At 49.8% G+C, this 16,202-nt stretch overlaps 1 protein-coding gene across 2 annotated transcripts in view; it reads right to left on the bottom strand.

Annotated features, from left to right (window-relative positions):
- CACNA2D2 (calcium voltage-gated channel auxiliary subunit alpha2delta 2) overlaps positions 1-16,202 on the bottom strand; it is a 238,634-nt gene that overhangs the window by 120,219 nt on the left and 102,213 nt on the right. For both annotated transcript variants that reach the window (XM_027701077.1, XM_027701076.1), the window contains one exon: positions 8,614-8,730. In XM_027701077.1, coding sequence (XP_027556878.1) covers positions 8,614-8,730 — 117 coding nt within the window. The remainder of the gene's footprint in view (positions 1-8,613; positions 8,731-16,202) is intronic.

The raw sequence follows: 16,202 nt of genomic DNA, 5'->3' as shown, positions 1-16,202 counted from the left end.
CCACCTGAAGTGAATTCCAAATGATTCACTGTTTCTTGCCAGGTCAATTACTCCCATTCAATATAAGAGCCTTCCACCCCAGATGATGCATTTGAAACATTCAAGGGGGAAAAACATGAAACAAGAATAAATTGTTTGGAGGTTTTTCTGCCCAAGATCTTGGGCTTCAGAGAGCTCCTTGAGGATGTACAGTGTCGTGGAGGGCAGGGGCTGAACTCACAGATCTGCTCTCAGTCCCTGGAAGTGCAGAACCACACACTCTCTGCAAACCTACAGGCAACCCTGGAAAAATAAAGATCTTTCTCTCACCCTCTCCCACGATGCAGAGATTATAAAGTCACAGGACAGGGCGCAGAAGCAACTCTAGCTGCTGAACTGCCATGGAAATGCATTTTCTCATGCCAAAATTAACCAAGAAAATTCAAATAAATCCCTTTTTCAGTGACACGGTTTCTTTTATTTTGCTATCATTGCAAGCATATCTTCCCAATCATGTTTAAAGGTTATTCTGTGAAGAATTAAATGGCAATTCCCTTCCCTGGTGCTAATTCCTTTGGAGACCCCCTCCTCTGCAGCATTACTGACCACTTCATATCTGTATGATATATACAGATAGATCAGTAAGTCACATCCCCCTGCTTTTACCCTTTCAGCCATCCCCAAACACCTCCCCTTAGTGCACAGAACAAGGCACCCTGCCAGGCCTTGGGAGCTCAAGAGGGTAAGGACCAACCTGAGGGATCTGAGCTTTGAGACAACTGCTGCAAATCCCCTGCCCACTCTAATGACTTCAGTTACCTCCCCTGCTTAGAGTGCTGCTCCCATGCTGGAAAAACCAGGAAAAACTGAAAAACAACATGCAAACTGCTGTCAAATACACAACACAGTTTGAGGACGGGAGGTAAATCCCCTTTAAGGACTGTTTCATCCTTCTCTTCACTCGGTCTCAGGGGTGTCTGGGTTCCTCACAGCACAGTGTGCAGGAAGACAAGGCATGCACAGCAATTAAACCCTCAAATAAAAGGTTAGCTCCCATTCCAGGGAGATCCCAGTCCTCCTCCCTGTGCGTGCAATGAGCCTGGCAGCGCTCAGAGAGGGGGCAGGAGGGCAGGCTTTGCTTGAGCTAAAAGCCCAGCTAAAACTCCCAGCACAGCTGTTTGACCCGAGACTGGGAACCTCGGCCTCGGATGCTACACAGGCACTGGCAGGGAGCAGCAGTTCCCCCCCTGCAGCCTTCCTGCCTCAGGGAGGAGTGCAGCACACAGTGCCCTCCAAGGGAGGGTGCTCTGGGGCAGGGGGGAATCCACAAGCCTAAAATAAACCCCTGGGCAAAGGCATCAAGTGCAGAGCTAAGTGGTACAGATCTGGAGTGTGAGAACCAGTTCACCTCCTGGCTTACAGGGTAAGGGACTAGATGGATATTTCAGTCTTTGGGAAGGGGAAAGTCAGGCAACTATTTATTTGCACAGTAAAAGTAACTCCACTTGGGGTTGGAAAGCTATATTAAGGGACATCAGCTTGTTTACAGAGCTGGCTTTGCCTCCTTTTTTTGCTCCAGGCCCTGAGAGGGCATCCCAAAAAACCCACAGAGGTGTTTTCTTTAAACAGCAACTGTCCAGACTTCTTACAGCAAGAAACAACAGCCTCAGTCTGCCAAGGACAAGAGAGGACACAGGTTTCTTCATCCATTCTTTACCAACGGCCAGGCAATGGGCTTGGGATCTGCTGTGGAGACTTACTGAACATTTCATCAGATCAGGACCATTGCTCTTCTCTCCCCTATCCGTGACTCCAGAGGCACTGGTGGTATTGAGGCTGTACCTTGCATGTGTGTCCCAAAATAGGATCATGACAGGACCCTCCAGCCTCCAGAGTGTGGCAGTGCCGGGGGAGGCAGCAGCAGGAGCTCCTGTGTCCCCATAAACCTCCCCTGCTGCAAAGTGCACCCAGCAGCTCAGGAAGTTGTAAAGCCCATCGGGCTGGGTTGCTGCCAAGTGCTCATGGGAGAAGAAAGGGAAACGTTCAACATAATCTGCATGAAAGTGCAGGAAGCCCTAAATCGTGTTAGTGCTATTAAGAAAGCTGGTTACACTGCTCGGCAAACTGGCCCAATATAGGTTTGATAGATTTGTTACAAACATCTGATTGTCCTTGATTAGATTAGACAATCAACCCCCATCCTGGTGTGTGGGCATTGTTCAACTCCCCTCTGCAATCTGTAAATTAGAATTCCGGACCTGGGAGATTGGATTCAAATTGGATTACTGGAGCAGGTCCAGCACAAGAACAATCGTGAGGCAGGAGAAGACACACACATGCACGAATGAGTAAATAAATAAATAAACAAACAAATGCACGGGGACTGTCAGCCAGGATTTGATTAGGAGCAAATTAAAAATAGAATTAGAAACAAAAGCCACCAACCAGCAATTAGCAAAGAAGCGGGAAGAGGGATGGATTTGTCACTACCACATAGGAAAGCAGAGAGACCATGCCTTTAAATGGTTTGTACTTCAGCACGCACAAGGTTGCTGTTGGTTGTGGTCCTTCCTCCACCAACTCCAGAGCTCCTGTGTGTGGCTATGTGTCTGGAATGGAGTAGGTAGGCATGGGGCAATGAAGCCCCACGTCCCACCAAAACCACAGGCTGTGTCTGAGCTCACCTGAGCTATGTTTATTCCCTCTCCCCTATCCTATTTTGCTGCCAAGGTGAGACAGGTAATGTGTCCCTTAGCTTGGACAATGGTCTGGGACCCAGCAGGCCATGGTGTGACCACTGGTGGCCTTCTGACATGCCCAGAAGTCCCCACACAGGTAAAACCAGGGCTGTACCACACCACAGCAGGAAAACCCACCAGGGCTGCACATGCAGCACCACATGCTGCCACCCAACCTGGACCCCCAATGTATTGCAGCTCAGGAGGGTCTCCCTCTTCTGTCCTGGGACCCCTCCAGTTAAACACAACAATCACTTGGCCAACGAGCACCTGGAAGAACATCCTTCAGGCAGCTCAGCAGGGCAGGGGAATGGCAGTGGCACCTTGCACTGCCAGCAGTGGAGGAGAAATCCAGTACAGCCCCAGGGCTGCTTCTGCTGAATGCTGACCTCCTTCACTGTCTGCCACCAAGACCAGAGGACAGCAACAACTCCAACAGCAAAGGAGGGAAGATTTCCTGGTGATTTCCTGCCAGCCTGTGCCATGACAGAGGTCAGTGCCTCTGCAGCTGAGAAAGGAGGGAGTGGGGAGATGCTCTGAACTGGGCTGAGAGATGCTTTGCTGCCTGCCAATTTTTGCAGCTCCTCAGACAAGTGACACCTTTTATTGTCCCTATCAGGGAGCAGAAGAGCTGATAAAGACTCCCTTCACCACATACCTGCAAGGGAAATCTCAGGCCTATCAGAATTGTTAAAGGGATAAACCTGTCCAATTAAATCCCCTCTGCAGTGTTGATATATGCTGGTGCCAGACGCAAATGGAGCTTGGAACTAGTCTCAGCTGAACAGTAATGCACTGAGCGTTCAACCAGGACTGAAAGCACAACCAGCCTCAGCTCCTACCTCCCCTGATGCCCCTGCTGACCTGCTTCATCCCAAAAAGCCAGTTTGGTAAGTATTTTGTGGTAAGACACCAAAATCCCACTTTGCCCTCCATCAGAGAGTCCTTAAGCACAGTCAAGCACCATCACATCAGAAGGAATATGCAAGAAAAGGTGCCAGTAAGTGGGAAAGCTCAAGACTGAGGGGTGGAAATCAGAGACAGAATAGCAAAATTGGGTGAAGGCAGTACAAAACCCCAAGCCTTACTCATCTACAGATCAACCACCTTCACCATGCACTAAATTCCAGCTTTTCCAGCCACCTTCCCCAACCTAAAGGAAGATGGGAGCACCACAAACTTCTAGAGCCATATTCACCCAGGCTTTGTAGCCACAGGAAACCCAACCAGACTTCCCTGCAGGAGGCCTTCACAACACAGAAGATCCCCAGGCCTGTCCTTTGTATTCCCTTTTCTGCCAAAAGAAAACATCCAATGCCAAGTGTAGGTTTTCCTACTCTTTTTACAGGAAAATCTGAGTGTCTTCAGTGAAATACACTGTGAGCTCCTACACCTTAGCTGAAGGAACAGTACCCTTGAACACTGCTAGCAAGCACCTCTTTGCCCCCAGATGCAACAAAATGTGCTGTTAAATCTCACAACAACAATAAAAATAAAAACCCAAACCACAAACTTTTCTCCTACTGCTGGTAAGTGCTGTTGGTGCTCTCATCAGCAGAGCCACACAAGGTGCACCAAACCTGCTGCGTGTACATACACCTGTAAATACTTATACATACATATGTAAAATACACACAGACATACATAATGCACATTGTAAATTCTCCAATATGCAAAATGCAACTTTGCTGCACTTCTGCTCCACAGGTCATATTCGACATCGCCCACAGCTGAGGTCCATGGGAAATAAAACAGACTTCACCTTATCCCAAAAGATTTTGCCAGTGATGTACAACACCCAAACCTAAACCAGCTCTTCGGAAAAAACACCAGCCCAACCGTGTCACCAGCATCCCCTTGGGGCAGCACCAGAGCCCGCGGGCATTCCCACCATGCTTTATGGATCAGGAGGCCTCTTTTTAGAGAGGGGGGAAGACCACCAGCACAGATAATAATCTTTAGGCAGGTCATGGTGTATGAATAGCTCACTTCAGGGCATAACCCACTCAGTAAACTGTGGGATGTGCTGCTCTCAGGAAGCAAAGCAAATTGTCTGTGGTTAAATATGTGAAGGTTGAAGCAGTCAGCATCCAAAAGCAGCCTTCGCAAGGACTGTATAAAAAGTAGAAACAAGCTTAAAACACACCCTAGGATCTAAAATTTCCATCTCTCAGCCTCCTCCCCCCACCAAACCACAACTCCCTTCTCCCCCAGTCTGCAGAGTTTCAGGAAAGGACAGACCTGGAGGCATCACTTGCACCCTCCACACAGTATTACAAAAGCATCAGATCTGGGGTGTCCATAGCAGTGAGGCTGGGCTGCCAAGGCCTCCTCAGTCACCAAGAGCAGCAGACAGAGCTGTGGCATCCAGGGATGTGGCATGGCAGGAAAGAGCAGCCTGAGTCTGCTGGCAGGGCATGAAGCAGGAACAGCAAACAGCACAGGGAAGGGAAGAGGAGATGCTGTTGTGGGCACATGCAGAAGGCAAGGGGCTGGATTTGATGGCAAGGGAGGTTCCTTCCAGCACCGTTTATCTTTGCTGCTTCTTTTCCTTTCTATGGAGAACTGGCTTATCTTCACCATCCTCACCAAACACAGCCACTGAGGCTTTGGAGGAAGACAACTTCCTACAGGTGAATTGGAGAATCCTTGAAGACCTCACAGAGAAAAAAAAGGGGAAGAGAGAAAAATACCCCTTGGGTTTGGGAATCTGAAGCTGGCAGCCACTCCCTGCACACTTCAGGTGATGGCTTTGCCCTGGCTCACTCAGTGAGGAAACTAGCTGCACTTTCAGTATTGAAGACCATCTCTGTTACCTCCCCTCCTGTTAAAGCTTGGGAATAAAAAGCAGCTGGAACTACAGAGCCCAAGGGAAACTGTGAGGCCAGGCTTGAAGCAATGAAATCATCATGGAGAAAGGACACTGGATGATGCTGAGGGAAAGGGCAGTTAGTGCTGATGCAAATCCATGTCAAACAGAAGTTGTTGTGTAGGACACAGGGTAGAAGTACCCCAGGACCCAGCTGTAGATGATGACCTCTAGTGCCAGGTGGAACAGGTGGGGATTGCAAAGAGATCTTCCTAGGAACTTTTTTGTCCCACGATGGGACTGTCATCAGATACAATGCTCCAGAATAAAAAGGGAGAGACAGCATCCAAACAACCAGATCCTTGTAGATGCCTTCACTTAGGAAGCAATTACCCTCTCTGCCACACACCCCTGTCTGTGGCACTCCTCCAAAATGTATGTGGGAAATCAGAACATCCTACTAGTGCCAGACCTGTGCCACAGTGCTGCCCCATGGCTGCCAGGGCCAGACAGACAGGTTTGGTTTCCTTGTGCTTGATTTCTGCTCCTTAGAAATGCACCACATAAGGTAAGACACTATGTATTATTAATAAATGCTCTGCACACAGTCTAACTTTAATAAAGACACATTAATATTTTCACTAAGAGGAAAACAGATTCTTTGATGACTGGACTGAATCACCACCTAATCAGAACAGTGCTCTGAGCTGTACACCCATGGTGTGTGCCCAAAGGCTTGCTAGCACCTTCCTACAAAGCACCACCGAGGCCCAGGCAACATCCCTTCCCTCTCCTGCATCAAAGGAGACAGGGATGCATCTTTTCAGCAGAGTGAGCACCCCAGTGACATGGCAATTCGTACATCAAGGAGAGGCTCCATTTCTCCCTCCTCACCTGCCCTTGCTGATACATGGAGTCCCACCTGACTCAGATGATGAAAAACATGTTTCAAGAAGTCATCATCACTCTTGTGAGTCATGAGAGAAGGGGAGGAAATAACTCCAGGAGAGATGATTCAACTAAGGGGAGAGTTGAGAAGAAGAAAACACAGGCTGGAGAGTAGAAGGAGCTATGGGGAGCCCCACTGCTTCAAAGCAGCTTAGCTCATGGTAGAAATTCAGAAGATTCAATTTCTCCTCCTCCATCAACTTCCCTATTTGTAGATTTTCTTGTCAGTGCCACCAAGCCAAGATGTCAAGAATTGACACGCAAGCTGGATGTAAAAGACTGCTCCATCCAAGAGTGTTCTCTGAAGGAGTCCTCTTGAAAGGACTAATTCAGGTCAACAGATCATTGTTCCTGCTGTAAGACAGCACCAAGTGCTGTTATCTAACCAGCACTGCCAGAATCACTCCTGTGTCAGGTCCAGTATCAGGCAAGCCCTTCACAGTGCACCAGCCTGTCCTGCCCCAAATACCAAAAATAGGAAAGCAAATTGGAAGATAAACAAGGTTATTTGTACCAAGGACACAGTTCAGCCCTTGATCCAGCACCAGAAGATGCACAAACTCTCTGTAATGCTGTGTGACTCAGAGCAAAGGGCAAGGAAAAACACAGTGACTGATGAGCTGAAATTCAAATGTCACAGTGGAACCACCCAGCACAGTCTTGATGTGTAACTCAGGGTTATTACCTTGCTCATCCCACGGGAGCCATGTGTTGTCCAGGTGTGTATCAAGTTTGCAACTAACTTCTGTCCCCTGTGTCTTCCTCCAGCATCTATAGGTGCTGCACATCTCTGGAGTGTTTAATATGATAAATGCTCACACATGCACACAAACTATATGAACAGAAGGATGTAAGCTTATGGCAAGAAAAAAAACTCATCTCCCTGGTTTTCACTTCCACAATCCCAAATACAGTGTTGGCAGTGTCCACCTATTTAGTCCCACTTCAGCTCCTTCCATTCAAGCTAGAACACTTAGTGTGAATCCCAAGTAGGATTATTCTTTACTTCCCAAAGTCAAAAATTGAGCAAACAACAATCTTCTTCACCCAAATCCCTTCTCTGAGCTACTTCTTACCCAGCCTTTGAGACAGGTCACTTCCAAACTGTCACAGCCTTAGTTACACCTCAGTTACTGCAACACCCCCTCCCTCACCATGGCACTTTTTTCTGTGCTCCCATTCCTGCCTATCAGGTTGAAGGATGGTCAAGTCTTTTTGGCTATAGTCCCTACATGGACACAACAGCTACACTACCTGCTTCAAGCCTTCCCCTTTCCCATCACCCTGCAGACGCCCTTTCAGTGAATCAAGCTACAACCAGTATCCAGTTGGCCACCCTGCCAGGTGCCCATTACACAATTTCATGCCACTCGTGTTTTTGAGAGGACACAGCTCCTGGAGGTGAAGTACCCATACCCCTCTGCAGAGGAGAGGGTTTCTCCATCTCTCCAAGAAGGCAATTACTTGTCTCTTCCCCCATAGCAGAGAGTGCTGTACCAGAGCACGGCCCTGCTGCTGCCTCGTTACAGCCACTGCCAGGTTTTACTGAGCCAGCACCACGATCAGGTCACCTTGCTCCACTACAGATAAAATGAGTTCATTTTAAAAGGAATGTTACAAAATAGGACAATAGATTGGAAATGTATGCAGACACCCATGGGGGCAACCCACACGTGCAGTCAGTCACAGCATTCGAGTACCAGACACCAGCACAAACACTTCAGTGCATCCTCTCCTAAGCAGGAAAGGCCCCTCTTGTCCGAAACACTTCCATGAGCTATTGCTCATGGTACACCACAGTACCTCTGGTTCCAGCACACTCCCAGTTAAAGGACTGGTCAAATCTGCTGCCAGGCTTTGCTGTCACTTGTATTCTTGTGGCAGCACCTGCAGGTGTTTGCATGATGGTGGGAGGAGATAAAAAGCAAGAAGACACTTATAGTAGATCCTCACATGATACGTCCTTGCCTCACATACTCCATGTGAATCTACCCAACTGCAGGATGCAGTTCCCAGAAAGGGCCACGCAACCACAGAAATCACTTTGAAGCTGCGATCATAACGTTGCACCAGCATCAACCCTCTTCTTTAAACCAAGCATCTCCATCAAAGGATCAGCAAACAGGCCCATCTCCTTACCTTTAAAGCACGGACTTTCTTGGCTAAGAGACTCTCAATGTCCCCTGCAACCTTCTCCACCAATTTCCTGGGCACATTCTCCTTGACTTCAAACAGGTTTTTATTGTCATCGTAGATCTAAGAAGGGAAGCAAGAGAAAGAAAGACGGTCAATATTAGAGAGAAATACAGCAGTCTTCCCACAGAAAAGCTGATCCTCTGAAAGAGAATTCTCGCAATGTGGATTAAGTAACAATATAAGCTTTGGAAATGAGGGGAGCAAGGGGAGAAAAGCTTTGCCACAAGAAAAAAAGAAATGCATTTGACCTGCTGCCCACACCACTGGCTTTAGAGCCGCCTGCCTTCATGCTTGAAGCGATGAGCATCCCACCCTCTCACTCAAAACTGAGCTGCCCACAGCACTGCCCACCCCCTGCCTCTGCTGAGCCAGTCCTGCAGCACAGGCAGAGCCACAATGCTTCCTGCTGTGCTTTCCCTCATCCAAACACATCCCTAAATCCCACTGACCACCTCCCCAGAGCCACTTGCTGAACTTGGCAAGTGCAAGCCACACTTCCCACCTGCCCCCAGGGCTTGCTCCGTGCAGACCTGGCAGCACTGGTGCAGGCAGGGCAGCCCTGGGCACCAGGATCACATGAAGTAGGATAAAAACCATGTCTCTAAGCAAGCCACAGTAATTTGGCACCCTCAGGAAATGAGGATTTCTACAACCAGTCCAGAACTTGGCCAGGCTGTGGCAGGGAGAGGCACAAATCTATACCAGGATTATCCTGAAGGCCAGATGCAATTACCTGGATTTGAATGTTCGCACCCAAAGCAGCAGCAGTGACCCACAGGCTTGCCTTTCCAAGCCACATCACCCAAGGGGACAATGCCCAAGGGAATCAGCATCAGCACCGCCTCAACAAGAAGGATTCAGTCCCACCATAAGACTTCACAACCACCAACCCCTCAGTCACCTCCTCAGATCATTTTGTGACTTGTTAACTCCACCTGTCTGCACACCCAGGTGCAACCAACACAGGGTCAAAGAGAAGAGCTTATTGCAATCATCCAAGATTAGGGAAAAAAAATCCTTCGTGCCTTATCTTTTTTTAAGTAAGGTACATGAAAAAAAACCACAAAGCAAATAGGCTTCTGATTCTTCTGTATCCTCGGGCTACGTGCAAATACCTTCAACTCCAGGCATGAAGACATATGGGAGCAGAAAACCCTCCAAGGAGAGCTGAACCTCCCCAAGGAGGTAGCTGACTCCACACTTAACTGCAAATTCCATGCTAAGCATGTCTGGCACCTACCCAAGCTTGCATGATCCTTGGAAGCTGAATCATGCTTTCCCATGGGACAAAACCCCCTCTTTGCTGGAGCTTCATTACAGACTCTGCCTGTAACTGCTGGTTTGTTGCAGACCTGGCCACATCAACCAAGGAAGAGACCAGGGGCTGCAGAAACCATTTCTCAGGGTACATTTGCCTGTCCCTGCCCAGATCTGCCCTGGGACTCAGAGCAGCACCCAGACACAAACAGTGAACAACCAGCTTCCACATGACAAACATGTACCTCAGAACCCACACCATTTCACCACGGACTAAGGAGAGGCTCGGCCAGAGACACCCACCAGGCTGATACCACCACAACTATTTCACTTGGTGGAGCCAGCAAAAACAAAGGTACGGGCAGGCAGGTGCCCAGGATCCACACAGCTCAAGAACACGATGAGACCCTCTAATATGTCGGGAAACTTCTTACTCCTCACCCTTTTCCTTCTCCAGACCTCATAATAAGCTGGAGCAGGCAGTGACTCCACTTGCTGAAAGTAGCTGGTGATGAATTCGAGAGCTGGAGCAGATACAGAGAGACAGACACATACAGAGACTTTCTGTGGTTAAACAGAGTGGTTTCTGAGGCTGAAGCCATAGGAGTATGCTCAGAGACTAAGCAAAGGGCTGGTCTTTTGGCTGTGCACAGCCCTTCCAGACCTGCCTGGGTAATCTTCAGGCTTCAACTTTGCTTCCTGAAGCTCTCACTGCAGTCCCTGTTTTGCCCAAGCTCCTCCCTTCCATGCCACTAGAAGATTCCTGACAGCAGCCTCTCCTGGCAGCCTTGTGTCCATATACACCATTGCTCCATCCTAGCTCTACTCCAGGCAACTGTTTTTTTCCCCAAAGGGACTCAGGTCACCTGCCCTGGCTGCCAGGACAGTAACCTACACCATCTGTCAGTGGGGCAGCAACAAAAGGCTCAGATCTGCTCATTTCTGGAGTTTCTGGAGAAAACAGCATTTCTGTGAACGTTGCTGGTTACTGACTTGAGAGAACACAGCCCATGAGCCAAGAGCAGAGACACTGAGAGCCAGACATCTGTGCCCCTCAGCCCCTAAGAGACACGTGGAGCATGGCTCCAGTGCCCTCCCCAAGCCTCTGCTCTCACAGGGTCCAGACCTGCCAGTCTTCAAGGAAAGACAACTCCAATCATTAAATTTCCAGTCAACCTGATTCCAGGGGCTTCACCCAAATAATTTTGGTCCCCAAACCAAGCAATTCACATCAATTTGGCAACTCCTGTCTTAGTGTTGATGATTGCTACGTGAGCACGGTGGCTCTAAAGAAGATGCTTTAGTAAGAAAGGACATTCAAAAGGCATCCCAAGACTCCAGGAGAAATGATTTCGTAGAATCATAAAATGGTTTGGGTTGGAAGGGACCTTAAAAACCAGCTTGTTCCAGTCACCCTGTCATGGGAAGTGACACCTTCCACTAGACCAGGTTGCTCCAAGTCCCATCCAACCTGGCCTTGGACACTTCCAGGGATGGGGCATCCACAATTTCTCTGGGCAGCCTGTGCCAGGGCCTCACCACCCTCATAGTGATTAATTTCTTCCTAATATCCAACCTAAACCTCCCCTCTTTCAGTTTGAAGCCATTACCCCTTGTCCAAAGTCCCTTTCCAGCTCTCTCAGAGCCCCTTTAGGCACCAGATGGGGCTCTAAGGTCTCCCTGGAGTCTTCTCCAGGCTGAACAACCCTAACTCTCAGCCTGTCTCCACAGGAGAGGTGTTCCAGCCCTCAGAGCATCTCTGTTGCCCTCCTCTGGACCTGCTCCAACAGGTCCATATCCTTCTTATGTTGAGGGACCCAGAGCTCTCAGGTAGGGTCTCACCAGAGGTGAGGGGGAGAATCACCTCCCTCAGCCTGCTGGTCACACTGCTCTCCATGCAGCTCAGGATACAATTTCTAGACATTCTTCACTTCAGAGCTCCATCATACTCTGAGCCTCAGATCAAAAAGTGTGTACTGCCAACAGAAAAACATCCTCTAGATAAAAACACACCATGTCAGCACAGAAAGGGTTAAGGCGAGGGACACGACACAAAGCAATATTCTCTCTTTTTTTTTTTTTCCCCTTTGGTAAGTAACAGCATAACAAAGTCATGTGCTTTGAAGACGTGCAGTACCTCCAGCTGAGCAGCAGCAATCAGGAAAGCAAAGAGGAGCAATCTTCAAGGAGAAAGCTCTGGGTACAGAGGGAGTCCTGACATTAGTATTTTCCTATTATGAAACAGAAAATGGGCTCCTATTGGTCATGGACAGAAATGGTGCCTGTCCACAAGGGAGGACAGAACAGAAAAAGAAACCAGGAGCTGTTCCTCCAGCCCTCTCTGCAGCCGCAGAGCTCTGCAGTCTTCTTGGCTGAACAGTTCATGGGCGTTAATTAGAACAATCCAAGACAAATTAACAGTGACCATACGTGCATGAGAACGTCCCAGACGGGCAGGGAAACGAATTGTAGGGCTCCAGGGCTCCAGGCAATTCAGAGAACTTCATGCTCTCCACTGCAGAATTTTGCTTTGGGTTGTTCAGAACAGGTTTTATCTAAGGTGACACTTCCCATATTGGGTTTTCCCTTGAGCTGAATTGAACGGAGTATTTTCTGGCCCAAGACATCCAGAACATTCCTCAGTGATAGCAAAAGCCCTTAGCTTTGTCCAGATTGGAAAGCCATTCTCATTGAAATTCTCCTGTGATCCAGTGCTCTGGGACTTGGGCTTGACATTTGTACCAGCGGTGACCTCGGAGTCAAGGAACTGCTGCTTCTGATTCCATGAACAAACCCTCACACCCTGCCCTGCCCGTGCCCTCAGGGAAAGGGGGGACAGGTTGTGTGTTCTTGGTAGACTGGGTTTTACTTTGTAATCCTTTGAGGAACAGACCCCAACACCCCACAGCATCCCCAACATGCAGGTGGGTGGCAATGCAGGGACACAGAGCAAAGCCAAATCCTCCTACACTGCTCCAGCAACACTGAACCAAGAAGCAGTGCCCTTGTGTTAGCCCTGCCCAGCGTGGTTGGCAAACCTGAAGTTACTGGACAGGAGAAGGGCTGCACAGAGCCTCTGAATTACCTGCAGAGGGATGAGCCCTCAGGCAGCACAGAGGAAGCTGTTGTACTCAGGGGATGGGAAGTGAGGCCAAATTATAAACTGCAAATCTCCATAAAAAGTCTGGGAAGGGCTGCAACTGGATGCAGTAGCAGAAGATCCAGTCATGGCAGGGGAAAGGAGTCCAGCAGTGGATGCTGAGAGTGAACTAATACATGGCAAGTGTGTGGGGGGAATATTAACGCTGGCAAAACAACAGAAAGTACTGAGTTGCAACAGAACAACAAAAACAGAGGAAAAAAAAAACGGTGGCAGGTGGGGGGAGAAAAATCAAACAGCTCAAGACAGCCTGCAATACGAAAAATTTAATCCCAAATATTCCTAAGCATAGTGCAATTACAAACAGCCACGAGGATGATCTAAACCAGCCCAGAAGCGCTAAGTGGCCTCACTAAGAAGCAGAGCTGGTAACACAAGCAATTGCCAGCACATGTTCCTAGCACCTGTACAGCCAAGGAGGCAGATCTGATACTGCCTTAGCACATCCATCCTCTAAATTCAGTTGTTTGCCTTGCTTCTAATGCACAACAAATGATGCTCATCTCTGCCATTAATTCCCTCTGTGCCTATATATCCAAGGAGCTGTCAGGGTTCAGAGAAAGCATTTGCCTCTTCCCAGTTCCCTATGAGCACACTCAGCACCATGAAACTTGGCAGCCTGAGAAGGAAACGGGTGCAGAAATACTCTCCCCCCAAGTGCAGAAATCACCACCTGTTCAGCTGCCATGAGAGGATCCAACACCTTCCATGGGTCAAGGTATCTGACGATAAAACATGAAGAAAAATAACAAATCCCAGGGCAGTTCCCTGTAGAGCACAATTAGTACGTGGGCCTCTGGCCACCACTAGAAAGTAAAAATTGTCTCCCCAGCCTCAGCCTTGCTGTCTCCTACAGGCATTGGCCTCCCCTGCCAACTCTCTCCAGCCCCCTTACCCAGGACATGAGGGAGGACACTGATGAGAGGGCTGGGATAGTGGGGTGCCCCTGCAATCCAAAACAGACCCCCCCCCATTCCCTTTCCCCCCAGCTCCACTTAACATCCCCCAGGAAGCAGCCCTCCCCCAAAATCAGAGGGGCATCACTCCACTGTGCTTACACAGTACCCACTCCCTGCCAAGATTCCCCCTTTGCCCCATACCAAAAATCTGAACCCTAACAGGGCAGCTGGGTAACCCCAGCAGGTCTCAGCCCCCTGGGCCAGGATACACCTGTACCCACAGCTCAAACCCCAGCTGGGGTGTGCTCAGGGCCAAGGAGGGAGAGGCTGTGGAGGCTCCAGCTCCTGCTGGAAAGGCGCCTGATCTGGGTAATAGTCATCTTCCAGAAATTAATTTTTTTCCCCACCCCTGTATGAATCCAATACACCAGGTTTGGACAGCTGCAGTCCAAACAGCAGCGTTTAATCACAGTGCAAACCTGGCATGTTTGCAAAAGAGCAAAGTACTACGTGCAGCAAAGGAGCGTCTGCCTTCCTGCTCCCGGAGCATCCCACCTCAAAGTCGGGGTGCTCCCAGTGAGAGAGGCCAAAGACCAAAACACATCGCTGCAGGCACAACAGCTGTGCACACCTGAGACAACCCCTCATGCCCCAGAAATGGGACTGTGCCATGTCATGCCCCACAAAGACCAGCAAGCAGGAAAACAAAAGGTTTTTCCCACCTGGCATTGTTATGGGGCAGGGAAGGTCTCTGTTCAGGGGTATCCTTCATGCTCCTGCAGCCAGGCCCATGCCTGGGATCAGCTTTGTACAGTGACCCACATATGGCCTCTGCAAAGGGAATTAGTTGGTACAAGAAATGCTGCAGCAGGATACCTGCCCTTAGAGGGGCTGCTTGCTCAGATGCTCGTCTAATGCTTCTCCTGGAGCTTCAGGATCTGTTGCTCTCCCCCAAACAAGCATCAGCCTGGCCCCATTTGAGTCTCATCTCACCCACAGCAGGGTCCTACCCTTTCTCCACAGCTCAGAGTATGAGTGAAGAGGAATGAGGAAAACCCTTGAGCCGACTTGCTCATGCCTTGTGTACACAGAGCAGACCCATCTGGTGAAGAGGGAGCCTAGAGGAGAATTGCCCAGTAATGTAAATGACCAGCAAGACCACAGTGAGATGGTCCAGGCTGAGCAAGAAGCACTGTGGCTGGATAACAGGGAGGAAAAGTAGTGCCAAACCCCAGAGATCCTGCTGGAAGATGGAGACTGCTCAGGGTCACAGGCAGAGAGCAGAGACAGCACGATTCCCATCTCTCCCCTCATCCCTGCTGCACCTACTGTTGTTAAATTTCATCGTCTGGTGCTTATAGTTCTTGCAATGATGGTAATCACGGCGGTGTCTGTATGACATTAGGAGGATGCCAGCCCCGGCGCGGCGTCAGGGATAATGAAGCAGGCAGCGATAAGGGCGACAGCGGCCTCGCTGACAGCGCCGGGACCGGCAGCGCTGCCCGCGCCTCCCCGGGCCGAGCACAGCACATCACATCACATCACACACCCCGGCAGGGCCAGGGCTGGGCACAGGTCTGCTGGGGAAGCACTCGGGAAGGTGCCAGATCCTGGTTTTCCCTGTCGAGGAGTCGGGAGGGGGAAAAGCAAAGGGAAGCAGCTGCAGGTGAGCGCTGGTGCCATCGTTCAGAGAGGGCTTTGCAAATCTATCCACACCAGCTGCCAGAGCTGGCACCACGGACGCCACCAGCCCTAAGGACACATCTGTGAGCACAGCCCCGAGCCCAGGCACCCGATGTGCTGTGCCTGTTGGGAGCAGTGTGGGCAGCGTCTCCCACAGAGCCCAACCTGCCTTTTGCCACCACCTCTGCCTTGTCCCCAGCAGGAGCCGCTGCTCCAGCAGCCTGCGGATGTGCCCCAGCACACAGGAGGCAAACAGCTTGACATTTCCTAACCCCATCTCCCTCTCCCCTCGCTCAGTGCCATTTCCCTGCTGTGCTCCATCCTTCCACCCACCTAATAATATGCAAGCACCCTCTGAGCAGCTCTTCACAGCTCTCCCGCAGAAGCAGGACAGGGAAATGTGCAGTTTAGTTGCTCCTCAGGGACGGTCAGCTATAACTGAAGCAAACAAACCATAGAACTAAGGCTCCCCAGTTCACTAAAGCGCCTGCTAAAAGGCAGCAGTACCACAGAGGACGTGGGGGAAGAGAGAA

The sequence above is a fragment of the Neopelma chrysocephalum genome, unplaced genomic scaffold (genome assembly GCF_003984885.1).
Source record: "Neopelma chrysocephalum unplaced genomic scaffold, ASM398488v2 Primary Assembly neopelma1_147, whole genome shotgun sequence".
In the NCBI taxonomy this organism is placed as follows: Eukaryota; Metazoa; Chordata; class Aves; order Passeriformes; family Pipridae; genus Neopelma; species Neopelma chrysocephalum.
Note: the sequence above shows the minus strand (reverse complement) of the source record. Positions and strands in the feature narration are given on the sequence as shown.